Source organism: Schistocerca cancellata, chromosome 8 (assembly GCF_023864275.1).
Source record: "Schistocerca cancellata isolate TAMUIC-IGC-003103 chromosome 8, iqSchCanc2.1, whole genome shotgun sequence".
Taxonomy (NCBI): Eukaryota; Metazoa; Arthropoda; class Insecta; order Orthoptera; family Acrididae; genus Schistocerca; species Schistocerca cancellata.
In genome coordinates this window covers 37,133,338-37,158,462 of record NC_064633.1, presented here as the reverse complement: position 1 = coordinate 37,158,462, position 25,125 = coordinate 37,133,338, and the positions used below count along the sequence as shown (strand labels likewise).

The 25,125-nt window shown below is 47.0% G+C and overlaps 1 protein-coding gene across 1 annotated transcript in view; it reads right to left on the bottom strand.

The window, feature by feature from the left end:
* Positions 1-25,125, bottom strand: part of LOC126095023 (dipeptidase 1-like) — a 350,057-nt gene that overhangs the window by 196,601 nt on the left and 128,331 nt on the right. Inside the window, exon 4 of the mRNA XM_049909685.1 lies at positions 18,714-18,870. Within this exon, the coding sequence (XP_049765642.1) occupies positions 18,714-18,870 (157 nt within the window). The remainder of the gene's footprint in view (positions 1-18,713; positions 18,871-25,125) is intronic.

Below are 25,125 nucleotides of genomic sequence, written 5' to 3'. Positions count from 1 at the left end.
AGGCAGTTTCCGTGAGGCTATGTACAGTGGAATTTATTCCTCCGCAGTCACCACCTCAAGAAATTGTTAATTAACGCACATACAGCAAGTAGCCAGTAGCTGAGTAAGAATTTGGAAAAGTAAATTAAATTTCTACATCTACATCTACATCCATACTCCGCAAGCCACCTGACGATGTGTGGCGGAGGGTACCTTGAGTACCTCTATCGGTTCTCCCTTCTATTCCAGTCTCGTATTGTTCGTGGAAAGAAGGATTGTCGGTATGCCTCTGTGTGGGCTCTAATCTCTCTGATTTTATCCTCATGGTCTCTTCGCGAGTTGTACGTAGGAGGGAGCAATATACTGCTTGACTCTTCGGTGAAGGTATGTTCTCGACTTTGACAAAAGCCCGTACCAAGCTACTGAGCGTCTCTCCTGCAGAGTCTTCCACTGGAGTTTATCTATCATCTCCGTAACGCTTTCGCGATTAATAAATGATCCTGTAACGAAGCGCGCTGCTCTCCGTTGGATCTTCTCTATCTCTTCTATCAACCCTATCTGGTACGGATCCCACACTGCTGAGCAGTATTCAAGCAGGGGGCGAACAAGCGTACTGTAACCTACTTCCTTTGTTTTCGGATTGCATTTCCTTAGGATTCTTCCAATGAATCTCAGTCTGGCATCTGCTTTACCGACGATCAACATTATATGATCATTCCATTTTAAATCAATCCTAATGCGTACTCCCAGATAATTTATGGTATTAACTGCTTCCAGTTGCTGACCTGCTATTTTGTAGCTAAATGATAAAGGATCTATCTTTCTGTGTATTCGCAGCACATTACACCTGTCTACATTGAGATTCAGTTGCCATTCCCTGCACCATGCGTCAATTCGCTGCAGATCCTTCTGCATTTCAGTACAATTTTCCATTGTTACAACCTCTCGATACACCACAGCATCATCTGCAAAAAGCCTCAGTGAACTTCCCATGTCATCCACCAGGTCATTTATGTATATTGTGAATAGCAACGGTCCTATGACACTCCCCTGCGGCACACCTGAAATCACTCTTACTTCGGAAGACTTCTCTCCATTGAGAATGACATGCTGCGTCCTGTTATCTAGGAACTCCTCAATCTAATCACACAATTGGTTTGATAGTCCATATGCTCTTACTTTGTTCATTAAACGACTGTGGGTACTGTATCGAACGCCTTGCGGAAGTCAAGAAACACGGCATCTACCTGTGAACCCGTGTCTATGGCCCTCTGAGTCTCGTGGACGAATAGCGCGAGCTGGGTTTCACATGACCGTCTTTTTCGAAACCCATGCTGATTCCTACAGAGTAGATTACTAGTCTCCAGAAAAGTCATTATACTCGAACACAATACGTGTTCCAAAATTCTACAACTGATCGACGTTAGAGATATAGGTCTATGGTTCTGCACATCTGTTCGGCGTCCCTTCTTGAAAACGGAGATGACCTGTGCCCTTTTCCAATCCTTTGGAACGCTACGCTCTTCTAGAGACCTACGGTACACCGCTGCAAGAAGGGGGGCAAGTTCCTTCGCGTACTCTGTGTAAAATCGAACTGGTATCCCATCAGGTCCAGAGGCCTTTCCTCTTTTGAGCGATTTTAATTGTTTATCTATCCCTCTGTCGTCTATTTCGATACTACCATTTTGTCATCTGTGCGACAATCTAGAGAAGGAACTACAGTGCAGTCTTCATCTGTGAAACAACTTTGGAAAAAGACATTTAGTATTTCGGCCTTTAGTCTGTCATCCTCTGTTTCAGTACCATTTTGGTCACAGAGTGTCTGGACATTTTGTTTTGATCCACCTACCGCTTTGACATAAGACCAAAATTTCTTAGGATTTTCTGCCAAGTCAGTACATAGAACTTTACTTTCGAATTCATTGAACGCCTCTCGCATAGCCCTCCTCACACTACATTTCGCTTCGCGTAATTTTTGTTTATCTGCAAGGCTTTGGCTATGTTTATGTTTGCTGTGAAGTTCCCTTTGCTTCCGCAGCAGTTTCCTAACTCGGTTGTTGTACCACGGTGGCTCTTTTCCATCTCTTACGATCTTGCTTGGCACATACTCATCTAACGCATTGTGTACGACGGTTTTGAACTTTGTCCACTGATCCTCAACACTATCTGTACTTGAGACAAAACTTTTGTGTTTTGTGTTGTGTACTCTGAAATCTGCTATTTGTCACTTTTTCTAAACTGAAAAATCTTCCTACCCTTTTTAATATTTCTATTTACGGCTGAAATCATCGATGCCGTAACCGCTTTATGATCGCTGATTCCCTGTTCTGCGTTAACGTTTTCAAATAGTTCGGGTCTGTTTGTCACCAGAAGGTCTCATATGTTATCGCCACGAGTCGGTTCTCTGTTTAACTGCTCAAGGTAGTTTTCAGATAAAGCACTTTAAAAAATTTTACTGGATTTTTGCCCCTGCCACCCGTTATGAACGTTTGAGTCTCCCAGTCTATATCCGGCAATTTAAAATCTCCACCCAGAACTATAACATGGTGGGGAAATCTACTCGAAATATTTTCCAAATTATCCTTCAGGTGCTCAGCCACAACAGCTGCTGAGCCAGGGGGCCTATAGAGACATCCAATTACCACGTCTGAGCCTGCTTTAACCGTGACCTTCACCCAAATTATTTCACATTTCGGATCTCCGTCAATTTCCTTCGATACTATTGCACTTATTATCGCTATAAACGCGCCTCCCCCTTCACTGTCCAGCCTGTCTTTGCGGTATACATTCCAATCTGAGTTTAGGATTTCATTACTGTTTACGTCTGGTTTCAGCCAACTTTCTGTCCTTAGTACTATATGGGCGTTGTGACCGTTTATTAATGAGAGCAGTTCTGGGACCTTTCTATAGACGCTCCTGCAGTTTACTATTAGCACATTAATATTGTTATTCCCTGTTGCATTTTGCCTACTCCTACCTTGCTGCGTCTCAGGAGGCGTCTTGTCGGGCCTAGGGAGGGGATTCTCTAACCTAAAAAACCCCCATGTGCACTCCACACGTACTCCGCTACCCTTGTAGCCGCCTCCGGCGTGTAGTGCACGCCTGACCTATTCAGGGGGACCCTACATTTCTCCACCCGATAGCGGAGGTCGAGAAATTTGCATCCCAGATTTCCGCAGAATCGTCTGAGCCTCTGGTTTAAGCCTTCCACTCGGCTCCAAACCAGAGGACCGCGATCGGTTCTGGGATCGATACTACAAATAGTTTGCTCTGATTCCACCCCGCGAGCGAGGCTTTCCGCCTTCACCAATTCCGCCAACCGCCTGTACGAACTGAGGGTGACCTCTGAACCCAGACGGCAGGAGTCATTGGTGCCGTCATGAGCAACAATTTGCAGTCGGGTGCACCCAGTGCTCTCTATCGCCGCCGGTAGGGCCTCCTCCACATCTCGGATGAGACCCCCCGGCAAACCGACGGAGTGAACACTGGCCTTCTTCCCCGACCTTCTCGCTATTTCCCTAAGGGGCTCCATCACCCGCCTAACGTTGGAGCTCCCAATAACTAATAAACCCCTTCCCCCGTGTGCCTGCTCGGACCTTGCTGAAGGAGCAGCCACATGTCCACTCACAGGCAGAGCGGGCGATGCCACACGGCCAGCCTCCACATTGACCCTCCGCCTCGTGCGCCGCGAACGCCGCTGAACCCGCCACTCCCTTTGGGAAGAGGGTGGCCCAACCGCGCCCGCTACCCACGAAGATGTCTCGACAGCAGGGACAGTGGGTGAAGCATGTAACACCTGGGGTGTACCTTGCGACGCACCAGACTCCCCACTGCCGCTACACTCCGAAGCAGCAGCCTGAAGACTGCTGACAGCGGCCATCAACACGCTCAGCTGTTCTCGAACAGTGGCCAGCTCCTCCTGCGTCCGTACACAGCAGTCACACATCCTATCCATCCTAAGAAATCAATTTACTGAAGAGAGTTAATCAACCTTTAACTAGACTGCTAATTCACTAAAGGCGGCTGTTTATTCACTAAACTGTGGTTGCTAGCCACTTCTTGTAGAAAACAATGAAAATAGCACTACCTGTCCCTGGACTGTATTGAAAACAAACACTAGCACTACTGGCACTATGGTTGACTAAAGGGACTCTCTCTGACTGTATTCAAAACAAACACGAAATCTATGGAACTATTAATAGCACTCGCCAATTAATGCTTCCTAAAAGCAAAAAACACACGGAAGAAGAAGTGACAAGTAAGAAAAATACAGTTAATACTTAAATTAAGGTAGCTCGCTGCACAGCAGACGTGAAGCAGGCGGCAGTTACGACGACACTGACACTGACACTGTTTCAGGGAGAAGAAACAGAAACTTTGAGATTTTCCAATGATTTTATAATTCTGTCAGAGTCTGTAAAGAACGTTGACCATTGGAGCGAAATGAACGTACTCATTTCAAGGAAAGAGATTATCAGACGAGTATCACCAAAAGTAAAGTATGGGTAGTACGGTACATTCTTATTCTTATTGAATTAGTCATTGCCGCGGAAATAGATTAGATTAGGAGATTGCTAGGACCACTCACAAACGAAAAACGATATAAATGCGGACTCTTAAGAGGAACGAAAGCTTTTCTGAAAATAAGATAAATTTGTTAACGTCGAATTTAAATGAAACTGTTTGGAGATTTTATCTCAGGGTATTTCTCTGCAGTGTAACATTATACCGAAGCGAAACGTGCATGAGACACAGTACGAGCAAAAGATACACAGGACGGACAAAAATGGTGAAGATTAAATAGGTAGGTGGAGTATCAAATGACGAGGGCTCAATCGAATCCTGGAGAAAATAAAATTATGGCACAACTTGGCTTACAGAAGGGGTAGGTTGTTAGAGAACATACTAAATCGTCAAGGAATAGTTAATCTGGTAATTAAGGGAAGTGTGGGGAGCAATAATTTCTGAGGGGACAGCTGTGGGCTGCAGTAGTTACGCAGACATAGAGAGGCTAACGTGGGACAGAATAGCGCGAAAAGCCATTGACAGTGGCTGCCAGAAACAGTGTAGCAAAGTTTAAAACCTGTCATTTGACCATCTGTTTTCCCATAACCAAATCAACTGTGTCATGCTATGTGCCAGTAAATTAGCATACTACACAAGGGTTCTCGGATTTATTTCCACAAAACTTATTTATATAACCGAAGATACATGTTTTGATGATCCAAGACCCTGGCAATCATCGTAGGCTCCACCAATTGATCCTTCTGTCTCCATGGCTTATACCCTACCATTTATGGTCGTCCCATTCAGCTCGCCCCCACCCTGAGATACCCTGGCCACACCGACGACCGTCACACCTGGACACCTCATCGTCCAGCAGAAAGCCCTCTTGAAACTCCTGCCTTACATGGGGATTGCATCCTTCCACCATCCTCCACACCTACAAATCCCTCATCTGTCCTGTCCTCTGTTATGCCAGCGTTGACTGGATCCCCTTTCCTCCCCCCTCCCCTATCCTTATAAGGTCCTCCAAATCCAAGAACGCAACATATTCCCCTTCCATCCCCCACACGACTCCTCCATGACCTCATTCCCTTCCCCCATCTCCCCTCTTTTGTAGAAAATATCTGCATCCTTTACACTGTCTGCAGGGTTGATACCCCCACCCCATGGTGTCTTCCTTCACTCCCACCCACTGCTGCGCCTCTATCGCTGTATTGCTCCCTCTCTCCACCTCCACACCCTTCATCGCCTTCATCAGGCCATTTTCTCGCACCTCATCCGCCTGGATGATCAACTTGGCCATGACATCTACCCTTCCTACCATTGTAGCCTGTCCTTGTTCCCCCCTCCCTAGGGCCCCACTTTTCCTCTCCCCTTCTTCCTCCAGAGTGGTATTTCCTCCTTCCCCCCTGAGTCTCTGCAGCCCCTCCTCGGCTATTTCACTCCCCCATACCTCCTCAGCCCCTTTCGGCGCGCCCCCTCCCACCCTATCTCCCCTTCTCCCCCCCCTCTCGCGCTGACCGTTGCCCCTTTTCTTCCCTTCTCGTATCCATACCCCTGGCAGATCCTCTCATTTGGTTCTTCGTCATTGGTGTGTTACGTCAGCGTTGTGTTCGGTACTCCTCTACAGTGACGTCAAGTGCTGCGATTTTAATCGTGTGCTGGACTTGCACATAGTGTTGCTGTCCGTGATGGTTATAAGCTACACCGCCCATAGCAGCTTTTATGCTCCAGTCGTACTTGGCGTTGTATTCTTTCGATCGTCACAGTGTGTGGTTTTTTGCGTACACTTTTTTAGCTTTCTCTCCCTTTTTACAGTCACCCCCTTTTGCATGCTATCTTCCATTATTTTCCCCATTTTTTGAATCTCTGTTTCCCCATTTTTTCTCATTTATGTTGTTTTAAATGTCTCCCTGTTCTGTCTCTCAGCTGAAGAGCAGTGCCTATGCTGCTGCCAGCCTGTCCCGGATGGGGAATTGAAGTTCAATAAAGAAAAAAAAAAATTCCTGTTTGACGATTTGGGGTCTACTCAAGTCTAATGGTTTGTAATACATTTAACGCTCAATAATATACTAAGGCCGAAATCTAGATTGCGCAATAAAACCTGTTGTACAGTCAAATAGCGTTTATATCCTGTAGAAAGCACGTAAGAGTGTCGGCTTTCGGACCAAATACTTTCCTGGATAACGTTTGTGACGGGCATGTCTGTTGCATGACATAGCTTGTCGGGAACACATTTTAATCCGTAGAATTACGACAATTCGTGATTTTAAGACAGACTGGACATTCGTAATTGAGGACTGATTTTATCAATTGATGAGGGCTGAGAACTTTGCCTGGCCACGCCAACTGCCACTCTGTGGCATTTTGTAACAACTCTTTATACTACATAACACTGTATGTATTTACAAAAGCCTGTTGTGTGCGTCTCTAATCGACTTAAACAAGTGACACTACAGCGTAGTACTCGACGTTTCATACGTTTTCATACTGCAATAGTTTTAACGCCTGTATTTAAACACTTGTTGTACTATATGCCAACTACGTATATTTTAGCTGTCGTTTCCCCAGTTTTACAATTGTCTGGAACTGCCCATTTCACTCACACAATTTCGGCTGAGGCCAACTACATTTCTCTGAGAGCTTAATTATTTATCGCTGGTACAATATTCTACACGTCCTTCGAGTTTGTAGACATACTTTTTTCCATTACTCTGAAACTTTTACTGACCTCAGACGGCGTCGTGGATAAAGTCGGAGGACACATGGGCCAATATCATCGCTTCAAAGCAATTACTGATGAATGTCTCCAGCTATACATGTCGCATCGAGTGAATTCAACGAGCTGGGAAGCGGATCAGAAGTCCTGCAACCCAGCCGCCTAGGAGCGCGGTTTGAACTCTACTGTGCTGCGCTTTACCGCTTTCCCAAGCCATAATAACGCTCATACGGCTAACGAGCAAAAGTAAAGCCGGCAACTGGGACCTCGGGAAGCCCCCCAGCCGCAAATACCCGATCCGTTCAATGAAAGATTAAGTCGTCGCTAAGGGCCTACTTACTTTCGAAACTACTGGTACCTTTTTCCCGTTTTCTTTTCTTTTTTGAATTTCTTTTCCTTTTGACATTTTAGGCGAGAAATATAGCACAGCGTATTTTTCGGCTATTTTATTTAGGCTAATTCAACTGAAACTATTATTTTCAAAATGAGATGATGATTTGTTATGCTGCTTTCACAGAATGAACGCACTATCGTGGACTCAGAGGTGATACCTACAAAGAGAGTTAAGGTGTAAGACGTTGTTAAAGGAAGTAGGGTTTTATGAATGAAATTTTTTGTAATGTTCTACAATTGGTCAAAACCAGGAAAAAAGTAATTATAACCAATTGTGTGGAAACCAGTGTCTTTAGATATACGGGTCAGTTTGTTCACTCTTTCCAGTTTCTGTTACGTAGAAATAAAAATTACAGGCAGCGCTGCATGTGATTACCACACATCCTGGGGCATTTTTCAGTCTTTCTTCGCAATCGCTCTGTCACACGATCTATAGGAAATGGCGTGGTGCCCCCTGCTCTATAAATCACAGTCGTTGTCTTTGTGCAAGGGTGACGTTCCCCAGTAGCGGTAGTAATTCACAATTCAGAAATCTATGATACAGAGCAGCTGTTACTCTGCTTGCAAAAGATTTTGGCCCTATGAGACTGTCACCAACAGTTCATTCCCATACATTGATACTGAAGCAACCTACCGTGCTAATTTATTGCGCAGTCTCTTGTGACACGGCTTACACCATAGAAAACTATGCGTTACTCGCCGTAAGTAAAACGATCCATATCTCAACAGGTAAACAGGTATTGATTTTCGGATATGTAATTATAGGAACTTTGCCTCTAGTTTTGACCAATACTACCTCCTGTAGGAATAAGTGATATTTTTTTAACATTCCATTTCTAGAAATTCAATAGATTTTAATGGAATTTATCGCACTTTTGTAGCTCTGGCATTTTTTATAGACCGCCATTACGATCTGCAGACGTTATGCGCTCGGTATTAGAGCCACCACTGTAATCGTTGTCTTGAGAGGTCTCATGTTACTTATGGTGTAGTCCCGTCTTACTATTGCTGTCTCGTGAAGTCCCAGGACCGCGTTCTGCATCTAGCGTGGGAGAGGTTTTTAATGTGGCTTTACTATACTGAGGAGCCAAAGAAATTCGTACATCTGCCTAACATCGTATAGGGACCAAGCGAACACGCAGAAATGCTGCAACACGATGTGGCATGGGCTCCATTAATGTCTGAAGTAGTGCTGGAGGGAATTGACACCATGAATCCTGCAGTTCTGTCCATAAATCCGTAAGAGTCCGAGGGGGTTGCAAGGCATCCCAGATATCCTCAATAATGTTCATGTGTGTGGAATTTTGTGGCCAGCGGAAGTGTTTAAACAGAAGAATGTTCCTGGAGCAACTCTGCAGCAATTCTGGACATGTGGGGTGTCCCATTGTCCTGGTAGAATTGCCCAACGTTGTCGGAATGCACGATGGACATGAATGCATGCAGGTGATCAGACAGGATGCTTACGTACGTGTCACCTGTCAGAGTAGTATCTAGACGTATCAGGGGTCCCATATCATTCCAACTGCACACGCCCAACACCATTACAGAACATTCACCAACTTGAACAGTCTCCTCCTGACATGCAGGGTTCATGGACTCATGGGGTCGTCTTCATATCCGTACACGCCCATACGCTCGATAGAATTTGAAACGAGACTCGCCCGACCAGGCAACATACACTCCTGGAAATTGAAATAAGAACACCGTGAATTCATTGTCCCAGGAAGGGGAAACTTTATTGACACATTCCTGGGGTCAGATACATCACATGATCACACTGACAGAACCACAGGCACATAGACACAGGCAACAGAGCATGCACAATGTCGGCACTAGTACAGTGTATATCCACCTTTCGCAGCAATGCAGGCTGCTATTCGCCCATGGAGACGATCGTAGAGATGCTGGATGTAGTCCTGTGGAACGGCTTGCTATGCCATTTCCACCTGGCGCCTCAGTTGGACCAGCGTTCGTGCTGGACGTGCAGACCGCGTGAGACGACGCTTCATCCAGTCCCAAACATGCTCAATGGGGGACAGATCCGGAGATCTTGCTGGCCAGGGTAGTTGACTTACACCTTCTAGAGCACGTTGGGTGGCACGGGATACATGCGGACGTGCATTGTCCTGTTGGAACAGCAAGTTCCCTTGCCGGTCTAGGAATGGTAGAACGATGGGTTCGATGACGGTTTGGATGTACCGTGCACTATTCAGTGTCCCCTCGACGATCACCAGTGGTGTACGGCCAGTGTAGGAGATCGCTCCCCACACCATGATGCCGGGTCGTATGCAGTCCTGATTGTGGCGCTCACCTGCACGGCGCCAAACACGCATACGACCATCATTGGCACCAAGGCAGAAGCGACTCTCATCGCTGAAGACGACACGTCTCCATTCGTCCCTCCATTCACGCCTGTCGCGACACCACTGGAGGCGGGCTGCACGATGTTGGGGCGTGAGCGGAAGACGGCCTAACGGTGTGCGGAACCGTAGCCCAGCTTCATGGAGACGGTTGCGAATGGTCCTCGCCGATACCCCAGGAGCGACAGTGTCCCTAATTTGCTGGGAAGTGGCGGTGCGGTCCCCTACGGCACTGCGTAGGATCCTACGGTCTTGGCGTGCATCCGTGCGTCGCTGCGGTCCGGTCCCAGGTCGACGGGCACGTGCACCTTCCGCCGACCACTGGCGACAACATCGATGTACTGTGGAGACCTCACGCCCCACGTGTTGAGCAATTCGGCGGTACGTCCACCCGGCCTCCCGCATGCCCACTATACGCCCTCGCTCCAAGTCCGTCAACTGCACATACGGTTCACGTCCACGCTGTCGCGGCATGCTACCAGTGTTAAAGACTGCGATGGAGCTCCGTATGCCACGGCAAACTGGCTGACACTGACGGCGGCGGTGCACAAATGCTGCGCAGCTAGCGCCATTCGACGGCCAACACCGCGGTTCCTGGTGTGTCCGCTGTGCCGTGCGTGTGATCATTGCTTGTACAGCCCTCTCGCAGTGTCCGGAGCAAGTATGGTGGGTCTGACACACCGGTGTCAATGTGTTCTTTTTTCCATTTCCAGAAGTGTATTTCCGGTCATCAACAGTACAATGTCGCTGTTGTCGGGCGCAGGTCATGGACTGTGCGGCTGATCCCGGCGGAGGTTCAAGTCCTCCGTCGGGCATGGGTGTGTGTGTTTGTCCTTAGGATAATTTAGGTTAAGTAGTGTGTAAGCTTAGGGACTGATGACCTTAGCAGTTAAGTCCCATAAGATTTCACACACATTTGAACTTTTTTTCGGGCGCAGGCAAGGCGTAAGGCTTTGTGTCGTGCAGTCATCAAGGTTACACATATCGACGATGTTTCGTTGAATAGTTCGCACGGTGACACTTGTTGATGCCCCAGCACTGAAATCTGCAGCAATTTGCGGAAGTGCTGCACTTCTGTCATGCTGAAGGATTGTCTTCCATCGTCGTTGGTCCCGTTCTTGTAGGATCTTTATCCGGTCGCAGCGATGTCCGCGATTTGATGTTTTACCGGATTCCCGATATTCACGGTACACTCGTGTAATCGTCGTACGGGAAAATACCCATTTCATCACTGCCTCGAAGATGCCGTGTCCCATTGCTCGTGGGCCGACTACAGCACCATGTTCAAATTCACTAAACTCTTGATAACCTGCCATAGTAGCAGCAGTAACGCATCTAACAACTGCACCACCCATGTTGTCTAGGGACAGTTGACTTCCGCAGTTTGGTCCCATAGTAACTTACCACAAATATCCGATTTCTACATATTGTCTTATGTAGGCGTTGCCGAGCGCAGTGCCGTATTCTGCCTGTTTACTTACCTCTGTATTTGAATACGCATGCCTATACCAGTTTATTTGGCGCTTCAGTGGATGAACTATAAATTTTGTACACCATAAAAATTACATTACTGTAGGTTTATAAAATGATGATGCGTCAGTAGTGATCTTGCTGTTTGGCTGAAGGACCAAGTTCTACCAAAAACCCAAACGTAAATGTTTGGACCAGAGTAATGAGCGACCACTTTGAGGTATATACCAGGATTTAAAAAAGTATTTTACCCTAAAGTCATTCTGACGTTACACGTTGTGTCAGTATCGTCTTCTGGCCATACCTAACATTCTGAAGAATTATATGTTTTGTTTAATAAACTAAACACGGAGAACTGCAAACACTTCTTGAAATAGGTCGCAGTCACTCGTAATTTACTGTTTCATAATTTGAATAGTATTGGAAAACACAAAAATGCTCTGACGAGGTTCTGCAAGTGTGAAGAGAAACAGTCAGTTGTTGCTAAACATCTTACGTGGAACGAGGACTTACAGCAGGGGGCCAGGCATCAGTGCCCTTGGTGCTGCATCGTCTTAACTACACTCCTGGAAATGGAAAAAAGAACACATTGACACCGGTGTGTCAGACCCACCATACTTGCTCCGGACACTGCGAGAGGGCTGTACAAGCAATGATCACACGCACGGCACAGCGGACACACCAGGAACCGCGGTGTTGGCCGTCGAATGGCGCTAGCTGCGCAGCATTTGTGCACCGCCGCCGTCAGTGTCAGCCAGTTTGCCGTGGCATACGGAGCTCCATCGCAGTCTTTAACACTGGTAGCATGCCGCGACAGCGTGGACGTGAACCGTATGTGCAGTTGACGGACTTTGAGCGAGGGCGTATAGTGGGCATGCAGGAGGCCGGGTGGACGTACCGCCGAATTGCTCAACACGTGGGGCGTGAGGTCTCCACAGTACATCGATGTTGTCGCCAGTGGTCGGCGGAAGGTGCACGTGCCCGTCGACCTGGGACCGGACCGCAGCGACGCACGGATGCACGCCAAGACCGTAGGATCCTACGCAGTGCCGTAGGGGACCGCACCGCCACTTCCCAGCAAATTAGGGACACTGTTGCTCCTGGGGTATCGGCGAGGACCATTCGCAACCGTCTCCATGAAGCTGGGCTATGATCCCGCACACCGTTAGGCCGTCTTCCGCTCACGCCCCAACATCGTGCAGCCCGCCTCCAGTGGTGTCGCGACAGGCGTGAATGGAGGGACGAATGGAGACGTGTCGTCTTCAGTGATGAGAGTCGCTTCTGCCTTGGTGCCAATGATGGTCGTATGCGTGTTTGGCGCCGTGCAGGTGAGCGCCACAATCAGGACTGCATACGACCGAGGCACACAGGGCCAACACCCGGCATCATGGTGTGGGGAGCGATCTCCTACACTGGCCGTACACCACTGGTGATCGTCGAGTGGACACTGAATAGTGCACGGTACATCCAAACCGTCATCGAACCCATCGTTCTACCATTCCTAGACCGGCAAGGGAACTTGCTGTTCCAACAGGACAATGCACGTCCGCATGTATCCCGTGCCACTCAACGTGCTCTAGAAGGTGTAAGTCAACTACCATGGCCAGCAAGGTCTCTGGATCTGTCCTCCATTAAGCATGTTTGGGACTGGATGGAGCGTCGTCTCACGCGGTCTGCACGTCCAGCACGAACGCTGGTCCAACTGAGGCGCCAGGTGGAAATGGCATGGCAAGCCGTTCCACAGGACTACATCCAGCATCTCTACGATCGCCTCCATGGGAGAATAGCAGCCTGCATTGCTGCGAAAGGTGGATATACACTGTACTAGTGCCGACATTGTGCATGCTCTGTTGCCTGTGTCTATGTGCCTGTGGTTCTGTCAGTGAGATCATGTGATGTATCTGACCCCAGGAATGTGTCAATAAAGTTTCCCCTTCCTGGGACAATGAATTCACGGTGTTCTTATTTCAGTTTCCAGGAGTGTATATCCACAATTATTCTACGCATGCGCAGCCTGCAGGCAAAGACAGTGACAAAGTAACAACAGGTGAGCTGCTTCGAGGTGTTACCTCGAATCATAAGGATCATCCCAAGTCTCTAAGGGTGACACGTGCCCGTCCCGTTACATACAGAGCATACCTTGATAATGTTGTTGTTGTGGTCTTCAGTTCAGAGACCGGTTTGATGCAGCTCTCCATGCTACTCTATCCTGTGCAAGCTTCTTCATCTCCCAGTACTTATTCCAATCTACATCCTTCTGAATCTGTTTAGTGTATTCATCTCTTGGTCTGCCTCTACGATTTTTACCCTCCACGCTGCCCACCAATACTAAATTGGTGATCCCTTGATGCCTCGGAATATGCCCTACCAGCCGATCCCTTCTTCTAGTCAAGTTGTGCCGCAAATTTCTCTTCTCTCCAATTCTATTCAATACCTCCTCATTAGTTAAAGTGATCTACCCACCTAATCTTCAGCATTCTTCTGTAGCACCTTGATAATAACACAGTCAAAATATCACCTCGTAATAACGTAAATCAGAAGCTCTGTGAAACTGCTTGTGGAGGAACTAATGAAATTCTTCGTATCTCATCACTGGCTCTAGTATTCTCCGCGGCTGAATATTGTGGCACAGGCTTAATCAAGAGTTGTCATTTCAAGCTGGTTGATAGAAGAGTTGATCACTACCATGAGATTGATCTCTTGGACCATCAAATCCACGCATACATATTGTGTCCCGGTGATGTGTGAAGTTGTTACCTCTGGAGATGCGTAGAGAAGAGGGTCTCCTATATGAATTTAGAAACAATAGTGGAAAATCCATGACCACCAGTCCACGACGATCTCCCACAATCAAACAGCAGACGTTCAGCGTCCGTTATACTGACAGGCCTCCCTCTCGTGGCAGCTAGCGGTCAATTCCGCATTACCTAGGCGTGTCAGGATACACTTTAACTGACGTTGTAGCTTGTTGCACGGGGCGGCCCATACACATGCACAGGCACCACAGATCCGTATATTATACCATACGATTTAGAACAGAGGCGTTACTCTTTGCCCATTAACCTTCATCACACTCAGAGGATACATACTCAAGGGCATCAAGGGAGCAGGAAGAGGAAACCTAGGTGTTCTTGTATTTACAGACTAGCTGAATACGTGGCATTGCCAATGTGACACTACAACGCAGTCCTTGCTATGAATTTTTTCACTTACTTAACACATGAAACTGTATACCATGTATTGTCTAGTGTAAATACACTCCTGGAAATTGAAATAAGAACACCGTGAATTCATTGTCCCAGGAAGGGGAAACTTTATTGACACATTCCTGGGGTCAGATACATCACATGATCACACTGACAGAACCACAGGCACATAGACACAGGCAACAGAGCATGCACAATGTCGGCACTAGTACAGTGTATATCCACCTTTCGCAGCAATGCAGGCTGCTATTCTCCCATGGAGACGATCGTAGAGATGCTGGATGTAGTCCTGTGAAACGGCTTGCCATGCCATTTCCACCTGGCGCCTCAGTTGGACCAGCGTTCGTGCTGGACGTGCAGACCGCGTGAGACGACGCTTCATCCAGTCCCAAACATGCTCAATGGGGGACAGATCCGGAGATCTTGCTGGCCAGGGTAGTTGACTTACACCTTCTAGAGCACGTTGGGTGGCACGGGATACATGCGGACGTGCATTGTCCTGTGGGAACAGCAAGTTCCCTTGCCGGTCTAGCAATGGTAGAACGATGGTTTCGATGACGTTTTCGATGTACCGTGCACTATTCAGTGTCCCCTCGACGATCACCAGTGGTGTACGGCCAGTGTAGGAGATCGCTCCCCACACCATGATGCCGGGTGTTGGCCCTGTGTGCCTCGGTCGTATGCAGTCCTGATTGTGGCGCTCACCTGCACGGCGCCAAACACGCATACGACCATCATTGGCACCAAGGCAGAAGCGACTCTCATCACTGAAGACGACACGTCTCCATTCGTCCCTCCATTCACGCCTGTCGCGACACCACTGGAGGCGGGCTGCACGATGTTGGGGCGTGAGCGGAAGACGGCCTAACGGTGTGCGGGACCGTAGCCCAACTTCATGGAGACGGTTGCGAATGGTCCTCGCCGATACCCCAGGAGCAACACTGTCCCTAATTTGCTGGGAAGTGGCGGTGCGGTCCCCTACGGCACTGCGTAGGATCCTACGGTCTTGGCGTGCATCCGTGCGTCGCTGCGGTCCGGTCCCAGGTCGACGGGCACGTGCACCTTCCGCCGACCACTGGCGACAACATCGATGTACTGTGGAGACCTCACGCCCCACGTGTTGAGCAATTCGGCGGTACGTCCACCCGGCCTCCCGCATGCCCACTATACGCCCTCGCTCAAAGTCCGTCAACTGCACATACGGTTCACGTCCACGCTGTCGCGGCATGCTACCAGTGTTAAAGACTGCGATGGAGCTCCGTATGCCACGGCAAACTGGCTGACACTGACGGCGGCGGTGCACAAATGCTGCGCAGCTAGCGCCATTCGACGGCCAACACCGCGGTTCCTGGTGTGTCCGCTGTGCCGTGCGTGTGATCATTGCTTGTGCAGCCCTCTCGCAGTGTCCGGAGCAAGTATGGTGGGTTTGACACACCGGTGTCAATGTGTTCTTTTTTCCATTTCCAGGAGTGTATGTATTGTAAATACTGTGTTTAAATTATGTAACATTTAACACTGGCAAGTCAGGGCATATTTAGTTAACGTTGAAGTCAGAGAGATTGTTTTGTCGTGCTGCTGGGCGCGTGAGCGCGCCAGCGGGCAGTAGTAGCAGTGACGCCGTGCTCGGAGTAAGACGTGCAGTCGAGTGCTGCTGTTCCTAGCTGTGTTACATCTAACGGCTAGTGCGTGGATCTAAGTACGACGGGAAAGAAATGGTCGGCAATCTGGAAGCACGGCCGGGCAAGTTATTATGGATTAATGGGCATAGTGCTGAAGAAACGAGAGCTTAAATTTGAAGCGCACTGTGGGCCCAAGTCGCAACAGTAAAAGCCCGCTGCCACATTGTGTCGCCGCTGAGGACTTCCGTCGATCCACCGACAACGAGGGAAGTAAGATCTACGTAATTTTCGTAGGATAAAATTGTAGGAGGCTTGCCAGTGACTGTGCTTTCCTCTGACGTTGAACAATTAATAACAAGCACTTTATAATCGAAGTGTTGCACTTAAATTCCACCCGACAATAACACCAAGTAGGTTCCTTCCGATCCTTACCTACTGAACCGAGTGTGTCACGCCATTATCAATAGAAAATATGTTAATTATCAAATTATTTGCATAGACGGTGAAGAATAAATTTCAGACTGTTTTGAACGATTGGTTATCGTAGTTAAGCCAACCGTAATAACTTAATAATAGACTGAAGTAATAAATATGATTATTAAGATTTATTTCAATGCATATTCAGCTGAAGTTAGTTCAAGGATATTTCATGAAACTATAAAGCTTATTCCACCTGACAGTCGCCCAATTAATGAATTATTATCATTCAAAACATAGTTAATCTATTATTGGCAATATATTTCATTATCAGTAGATCAAACTGTGTAAAGTACGTAATTTTAAAGACAGAATGACAGTCCGTTATTCAAAATCTCGACAGATAATTATCTGTGTTGTCAGCATTGCACTTAGCTGACAAATTATGAACACAATAATTATCGAAATACTTATTGAAAGTTAACCATTAAGGTTTAAGTGTAGTTAAAATGTTAGGACATTATTTTATATGACTACTGAGCCTGACACAGCACTTACGTAAAAGTTGCCGTTCCACCTGCTGCGCTACAAATTGGTAAACTTTAATTTTGACACAATTATTCACGTACTTAACAGTACTGTCGCTCATCAGTTGAGCTGGCGACCGATTTTTTAATTGCTTTTACAATACATTTCTTTCGGCAAAATTTCCACTCGCAAAATTTATTTCCAAATTATTTCCATTATTTCATTTACCGATCGTTATTGAATGAAATTACTCATTCAGTAACGATCAAGTTATAACGTCTCCTGCTTCCCGCGGAATAATCATTATTTACTTCGGATTCGGATGCCTTATCCCGACACGGGTCAAAATTCATAATTCACGGTCATTGTTAACTTGTAATTTAGCAAATCCCGGGAAGCAGGGAGGAGTTACAACTGGGTGTGTACTTATTCCAATTGATCCATATACGGTACTCCTTCCTCCTCTCCCTGTCCATGCTCTTCTCTCCCCCCCTCCATCCATCTCCTCCTACACTCTACTCTCTGTCCATCTGCTCTTCCTTCTATCTGCTCCTCCTTCCTCTGTCCATTCTGCTCCTTCCTCCTCTGTCCATCTCCTCCTCTCCCCTCTGTCAATGTCCTCCTCAGCTCCCTAAATCCATCTCCTCCTCACTCTCTCTCTGTCCATTCTTTCTCTCCACGTCCTCCCTCCCCCTTGTGTCTCCATGTTATCATCCCTATCCCAATGGGAGCTGTAGATGTATCAATTTTGGGTCGCCAGGATTTAGGCTGAAACTCACATGGAAGTACAGAGGAAACTAAATCTGCCGGCCGTTGAGGCCGTGCGGTTCTAGGCGCTTCAATTTGGAACCGCGTGACCGCTACGGTCGCAGGTTCGAATCCAGCCTCGAGCATGGATGTGTATGATGTCCTTAGGTTAGTTAGCTTTAAGTAGTTCTAAGTTCTAGGGGACCGTTGACCACAGATGTTAAGTCCCACAGTGCTCAGAGCCATTTGAACCATTTCAAACTACATCTTCTGAACACGAAATTCGGAGTTCGGGTTAAATAAAAACACGACAGTGAAGCAATCTATTTTTGGAAGAGAGGAAAATAGAGAATGTGAATAACTTTACATATCTTTGTTGTTTTGCGGCACGTGATGGAAGTGTCAAATGGTTCAAATTGCTCTGAGCACTAAACTTCTGAGGTAATCAGTCGCCTAGAACTTAGAACTAATTAAACCTAACTAACCTAAGGACATCACACACATCCATGCCCGAGGCAGTATTCCAACCTACGACCGTAGCGGTCGATCGGCTCCAGACTGTAGCGCCTAGAACCGCTCGGCCGCTTCGGCCGGCATGGATGTGTCACTCATGATGTTCTGAGCATGGTAACCAAAGGCTCCAAGTTCTCCGATCTCGCGCAAGGACCTGTGATTGCCAAAATTGTGAAATGACGATGTATTCGGTACCACCGGCGGCAGCCATCCACGTCACGATTGTGTTGCGCAACGGCGGGCTGCGTGCGCTCACCTGGGCTGCGACCATCCCCTGGCGGAGGCGCGGCAGGTCGGTGTGCGACCAGGCGCTGTGGGACCAGGGGGGCACTGCGCGCAGGTCTTCGTGGAAGGGAAAGTCGCGCAGCTGGTTCTTCAGGAACTTGCGGATGTTCCACGGAAGGTCGTTGTGTCTGAAAAACACCCACAACACACTCACTGCTTTCGTAGTTTCTCCTCGAGGTTCTGATGCTACAGATTGTTTCAAAAATGACCGGTATATTTGAAACGGCAATAAAAACTAAACGAGCAGCGATAAAATACACCGTTTGTTGCAATATGCTTGGGACAACAGTACATTATCAGGCGGACAAACTTTCGAAATTACAGTAGCTACAATTTTCAACAACAGATGGCGCTGCAAGTGATGTGAAAGATATAGAAGACAACGCAGTCTGTGGGTGCGCCATTCTGTACGTCGTCTTTCTGCTGTAAGTGTGTGCTGTTCACAACGTGCAAGTGTGCTGTGGACAACATGGTTTATTCCTTAGAACAGAGGATTTTTCTGGTGTTGGAATTCCACCGCCTAGAACACAGTGTTGTTGCAACAAGACGAAGTTTTCAACGGAGGTTTAATGTAACCAAAGGACCGAAAAGCGATACAATAAAGGATCTGTTTGAAAAATTTCAACGGACTGGGAACGTGACGGATGAACGTGCTGGAAAGGTAGGGCGACCGCGTACGGCAACTACAGAGGGCAACGCGCAGCTAGTGCAGCAGGTGATCCGACAGCGGCCTCGGGTTTCCGTTCGCCGTGTTGCAGCTGCGGTCCAAATGACGCCAACGTCCACGTATCGTCTCATGCGCCAGAGTTTACACCTCTATCCGTACAAAATTCAAACGCGGCAAACCCTCAGCGCCGCTACCATTGCTGCACGAGAGACATTCGCTAACGATATAGTGCACAGGATTGATGACGGCGATATGCATGTGGGCAGCATTTGGTTTACTGACGAAGCTTATTTTTACCTGGACGGCTTCGTGAATAAACAGAACTGTCTCATATGGGGAACCGAAAAGCCCCATGTTGCAGTCCCATCGTCCCTGCATCCTCAAAAAGTACTGGTCTGGGCTGCCATTTCTTCCAAAGGAATCATTGGCCCATTTTTTAGATCCGAAACGATTACTGCATCACGCTATCTGGACATTCTTCGTGAATTTGTGGCCGTACAAACTACCTTAGACGACACTGCGAACACCTCGTGGTTTATGCAAGATGGTGCCCGGCCACATCGCACAGCCGACGTCTTTATTTTCCTGAATGAATATTTCGATGATCGTGTGATTGCTTTGGGCTATCCGAAACATACAGGAAGCGGCGTGGATTGGCCTCCCTATTCGCCAGACATGAACCCCTGTGACTTCTTTCTGTGGGGACACTTGAAAGACCAGGTGTACCGCCAGAATCCAGAAACAATTGAACAGCTGAAGCAGTACATCTCATGTGCATGTGAAGCCATTCCGCCAGACACGTTGTCAAAGGTTTCGGGTAATTTCATTCAGACACTACGCCATATTATTGCTACGCACGGTGGATACGTGGAAAATATCGTACTATAGAGTTTCCCAGACCGCTGCGCCATCTCTTGTTGACAATTGTAACTACTGTAATTTCGAAAGTTTGTCTGCCTGAAAATGTACTGTTGTCCCAAGCATATTGCAACAAACGGTGTATTTCTATCGCTGCTCGTTTAGTTTTTATTGCCGTTTCAAATATACCGGTCATTTTTGAAACACCCTGTATGTGTTACGCTAGTTTTGATGATGAAAGCAACGCATAGGAAAAATCAAGACAGTCTCGTACGATCTGTCAATTTAGAAAAAAAAATGGTGCAACATCTTTCAAATCCTCAGGAAAATAGGTACAAACTAAAGAAAAAGATCTATAATACCCACCGTCAAATGATTCAAATGGCTCTGAGCACTATGGGACTTAACATCTGAGGTCATCAGTCTCCTAGAACTTAGAACTACTTAAACCTAACTAACCTAAGGACATCACACACATCCATGCCCGAGGCAGGATTCGAGCCTGAGACCGTAGCGGTCACGCGGTTCCAGACTGAAGCGCCTAGAATCGCACGGCCACATCGGCCGGCCTACCCACCGTCCAGTGACATAATGTGACCACCTGTCAAAAGCCTGAAGAGCTACCTATTACAGCGGCGCCGGTTCTGAGACGTGCAGGAAGAGACTCCACTGAGGTTCTGGAAGTTATCGGCGGGGATGTGGAGCCACTCCGACTCCAGTGCCTTGGCCAGCTTCGCTAGGTTTCTCGGCTGTGAATCCACAGCACGAACGTCCCGATCTAGATGGTCTCACAGAGCCTCGATTCGGTTTAAATCCGGGGAGTTTGGTGGCCAGAGGAGTACACTAAACTCATCCTGGCGCACTTCTAATCACGCACGCACAATGCGAGTTGTGTGACACGTCTCATCGCTCTGCTGGTAGATGCCATCGTGTCAAGAAGAAATAAACTGCATGTGGGGGTGGGCATGATGCCCAGTGATAGAAGCATGCTTGTGTTGATTTACTGTGCCTTCTAGAATGACAAGATCACCCGAGGTATCCCACAAAAAAACTTCCCAGACCATAACGCACCCTCATCAAGCCTGGACCCTTCCGACAATTGTTGCAGGGTCTTCAGACGTTTCTTTCCGATGACCAATAAAAGGAGAGCCACCTCAAAATCACATCTGTCGCGGCTCACTATACGTCCAGTTGAGGTACTGCTGTGCAAATCCCCGGCAGTCAGCAGGGGAGCGTGAACCAGGCACCTTTCACTGATGCTCATATATACACAAACATTCGCTGTATGGTTATTGAGGGGACTTTGTTGGTAGCCCTTCACTTCATCTGGGTGGCCTTTTTTTGTCATCAGTCTTTTGTTGACTGGTTTGATGCTGCCCGCCACGACTTTCTCTCCTGTGCTAACCACTTCATCTCAGACTAGCACTCGCAACCTAACTGCTCAATTATTTGCTGAATGTATTTCAGTCTACATCTACATTCATACCCCGCAAGCCACTCAACGGTGTGTGGCGGAGGGCACTTTACGTGCCACTGTCATTACCTTCCTTTCCTGTTCCAGTCGCGTATGGTTCACGGGAAGAACGACTGCCGGAAAGCCTCCGTGCACACTCGAATCTCTAATTTTACATTCGTTATCTCCACGGGAGGTATAAGTAGGGGGAAGCAATATATTCGATACCTCATCCAGAAACGCACCCTCTCGAAACCTGGACAGCAAGCTACACCGCGATGCAGAGCGCCTCTCTTGCAGAGTCTGCCACTTGAGTTTGCTAAACATCTCCGTAACGCTATCACGCTTACCAAATAACCCTGTGACGAAACGCGCCGCTCATCTTCCGATCTTCTCTATCTCCTCCGTCAACCCGACCTGGTATGGATCCCATACTGATGAGCAATACTCAAGTATGGGTCGAACGAGTGTTTTGTAAACCACCTCCTTTGTTGATGGACTACATTTTCTATGAACTCTCCCAATGAATCTCAACCTGGCACACGCCTTACCAACAATTAATTTTATATGTTCATTCCACTCCAAATCGTTCCGCACGCATACTCCCAGATATTTTACAGAAGTAAGTGCTTCCAGTGTTTGTTCCGCTATGATATAATCATACAATAAAGGATCCTTCTTTCTATGTATTCGCAATACATTACATTTGTCTATGTTAAGGGTCAGTTGCCACTCCCTGCAACAAGTGCCGATCCGCTGCAGATCTTCCTGCATTTCGCTGCAATTTTCTAATGTTGCAACTTTTCTGTATACTACAGCATCATCCGCGAAAAGCCGCATGGAACTTCCGACACTATCTACTAGGTCATTTATATATATTGTGAAAATCAATGGTCCGATAACACTCCCCTGTGGCACGCCAGAGGTTACTTTAACGTCTGTAGACGTCTCTCCATTGATAACAACATGCTGTGTTCTGTTTGCTAAAAACTCTTCAATCCAGCCACGCAGCTGGTCTGATATTCCATAGGCTCTTATTTTGTTTATCAGGCAACAGTGCGGAACTGTATCGAGCGCCTTCCGGAAGTGAAGGAAAATGGCATCTACCTGGGAGCCTGTATCTAATATTTTCTGGGTCTCATGAACAAATAAAGCGAGTTGGGTCTCACACGATCGCTATTTCCGGAATCCATGTTCATTCCTACAGAGTAGATCTGGGTTTCCAGAAACGACATGATACGCGAGCAAAAAACATGTTCTATAATTCTACAACAGATCGACGTCAGAGATGTAGGTCTATAGTTTTGCGCATCTGCTCGACGACCCTTCTTGAAAACTGGTACTACCTTTGCTCTTTTCCAATCATTTGTAACCTTCCGTTCCTCTAGAGACTTGCGGTACACGGCCGTTAGAAGGGGGGCAAGTTCTTTCGCGTACTCTGTGTAGAATCGAATTGGTATCCCGTCAGGTCCAGTGGACTTTCCTCTGTTGAGTGATTTCAGTTGCTTTTCTATTCCTTGGACACTTATTTCGATGTCAGCCATTTTTTCGTTTGTGCGAGGATTTAGAGAAGGAACTGCAGTGCTGTCTTCCTCTGTGAAACAGCTATGGAAAAAGGTGTTTAGTATTTCAGCTTTACGCGTGTCATCCTCTGTCTTCCGCTACAGCTTTTACTCTCTACACCTCCCTCTAGTACCTTGGAAGTCATTCCCTCATGTCTTAACAGATGCATCATCCTATCCCTCCTCCTTATCAGTTTTTTTCCACATATTCCTTTCCTCTTCGATTCTGCGTAGAACCTCCTCATTCCTTACCTTATCAGTTCACTTAATTTTCAACATTCGTTTGTAGAACCACATCTCAAATACTTTGATTCTCGTCTGTTCCGGTTTTCCCACAGTCTATGTTTCACTACCACACAATGCTGTACTCCACACGTACATTCTCAGAAATTTCTTCCTCAAATTGAGGCCGATATTTGATATTAGTGGACTTCTCTTGGCCAGGAATGCCTTTTTTGCGATAGCTAGCCTGGTTTTGATGTCCTCCTTGCTTCGTCCGTCATTGGTTATTTTACTGCCTAGGTAGCAGAATTCCTTAACTTCATCTACTTCGTGACCATCGATTCTGATATTAAGTTTCTCGCTGTTCTCATTTCTACTGCTTCTCACTACCTTCGTCTTTCTCCGATTTACTCTCAAGCCATACTGTGTACTCATTAGACTGTTCATTCCGTCCAGCAGATCTTTCACTTTCACACAGGATAGCAATGTCATCAGCGAATCGTATCATTGATACCCTTTTACCTTGATTTTTAATTCCTCTCCTAAACCTTTCTTTTGTTTCCATCATTGCTTCCTCGATGTACAGATTGAACAGTAGAGGCGAAAGGTTACAACCTAGACTTACTCCCTTTTTAATACGAGCACTTCGTTATTGGTCGTCCACTCTTATTATTCTCCCTTGGCTGTTGTACATCGGTTTCTCCCTATAGCTTACCCCTACTTTTCTCAGAATTTCGAACATCTTGCACCATTTTACATTGTCGAAACCTTTTTTCCTGGTCGACAAATCCTATGAATGTGTCTTGATTCTTTTTTAGGCTACCTTCCATTATTAACCTCAACGTCAGAATTGCCTCTCTCGTGCATTTACTTTTCCTAAGTCCAAAGTGATAGTCATCTGCCGCATCCTCAATTTCCTTTTCCATTCTTCTGTATATTATTCTTGTAAGCAACTTGGACGCATGAGCTGATGAGATGACTGTGCGATAATTCTCGCACTTGTCAGCTATTGCCGTCTTCGGGATTGTGTCGATGATGCTTTACCGAAACTCAGATGGTATGTCGCCAGATTCATATATTCTACACACCGACGTGAATAGTCGTTTTGTTGCCACTTGGCCCAGTGATTTTAGAAATTGTGATGGAATGTTATCTATCCCTTCTACCTTATCTGACCTTAAGTCCTCCACAGCTCTTTTAAAATCTGATTCTAATACTGGATCCTATATGTTTTCTAAATCGACTCCAGTTTCTTCTTCTATCACATCAGACAAATCTTCCCCCTCATAAAGGCATTCAATGTGTTCTTTCCACCTATCTGCTCTCTCCACTGCACTTAACACTGGAACTCCCGTTGCACTCCTAATGTTACCACCCTTGCTTTTAATGTCACTGATGCTTGTTTTGACTTTCCTGTATGCTGAGTCTGCCCTTCCTAGAATGATTTCTTTCTCGATGTCTTCACATTTTTCCTGCAGCCATTTCGTCTTAGCTTCCCTGCACTTCCTATTTCTTTCATTCCTCAGCAACTTGTATTCTATATTCCTGAGATTTCCGTGACATTTTTGTACTTCCTCCTTTCACTAATCAACTGAACTATTTCTTGTTACCCATGGTTTCT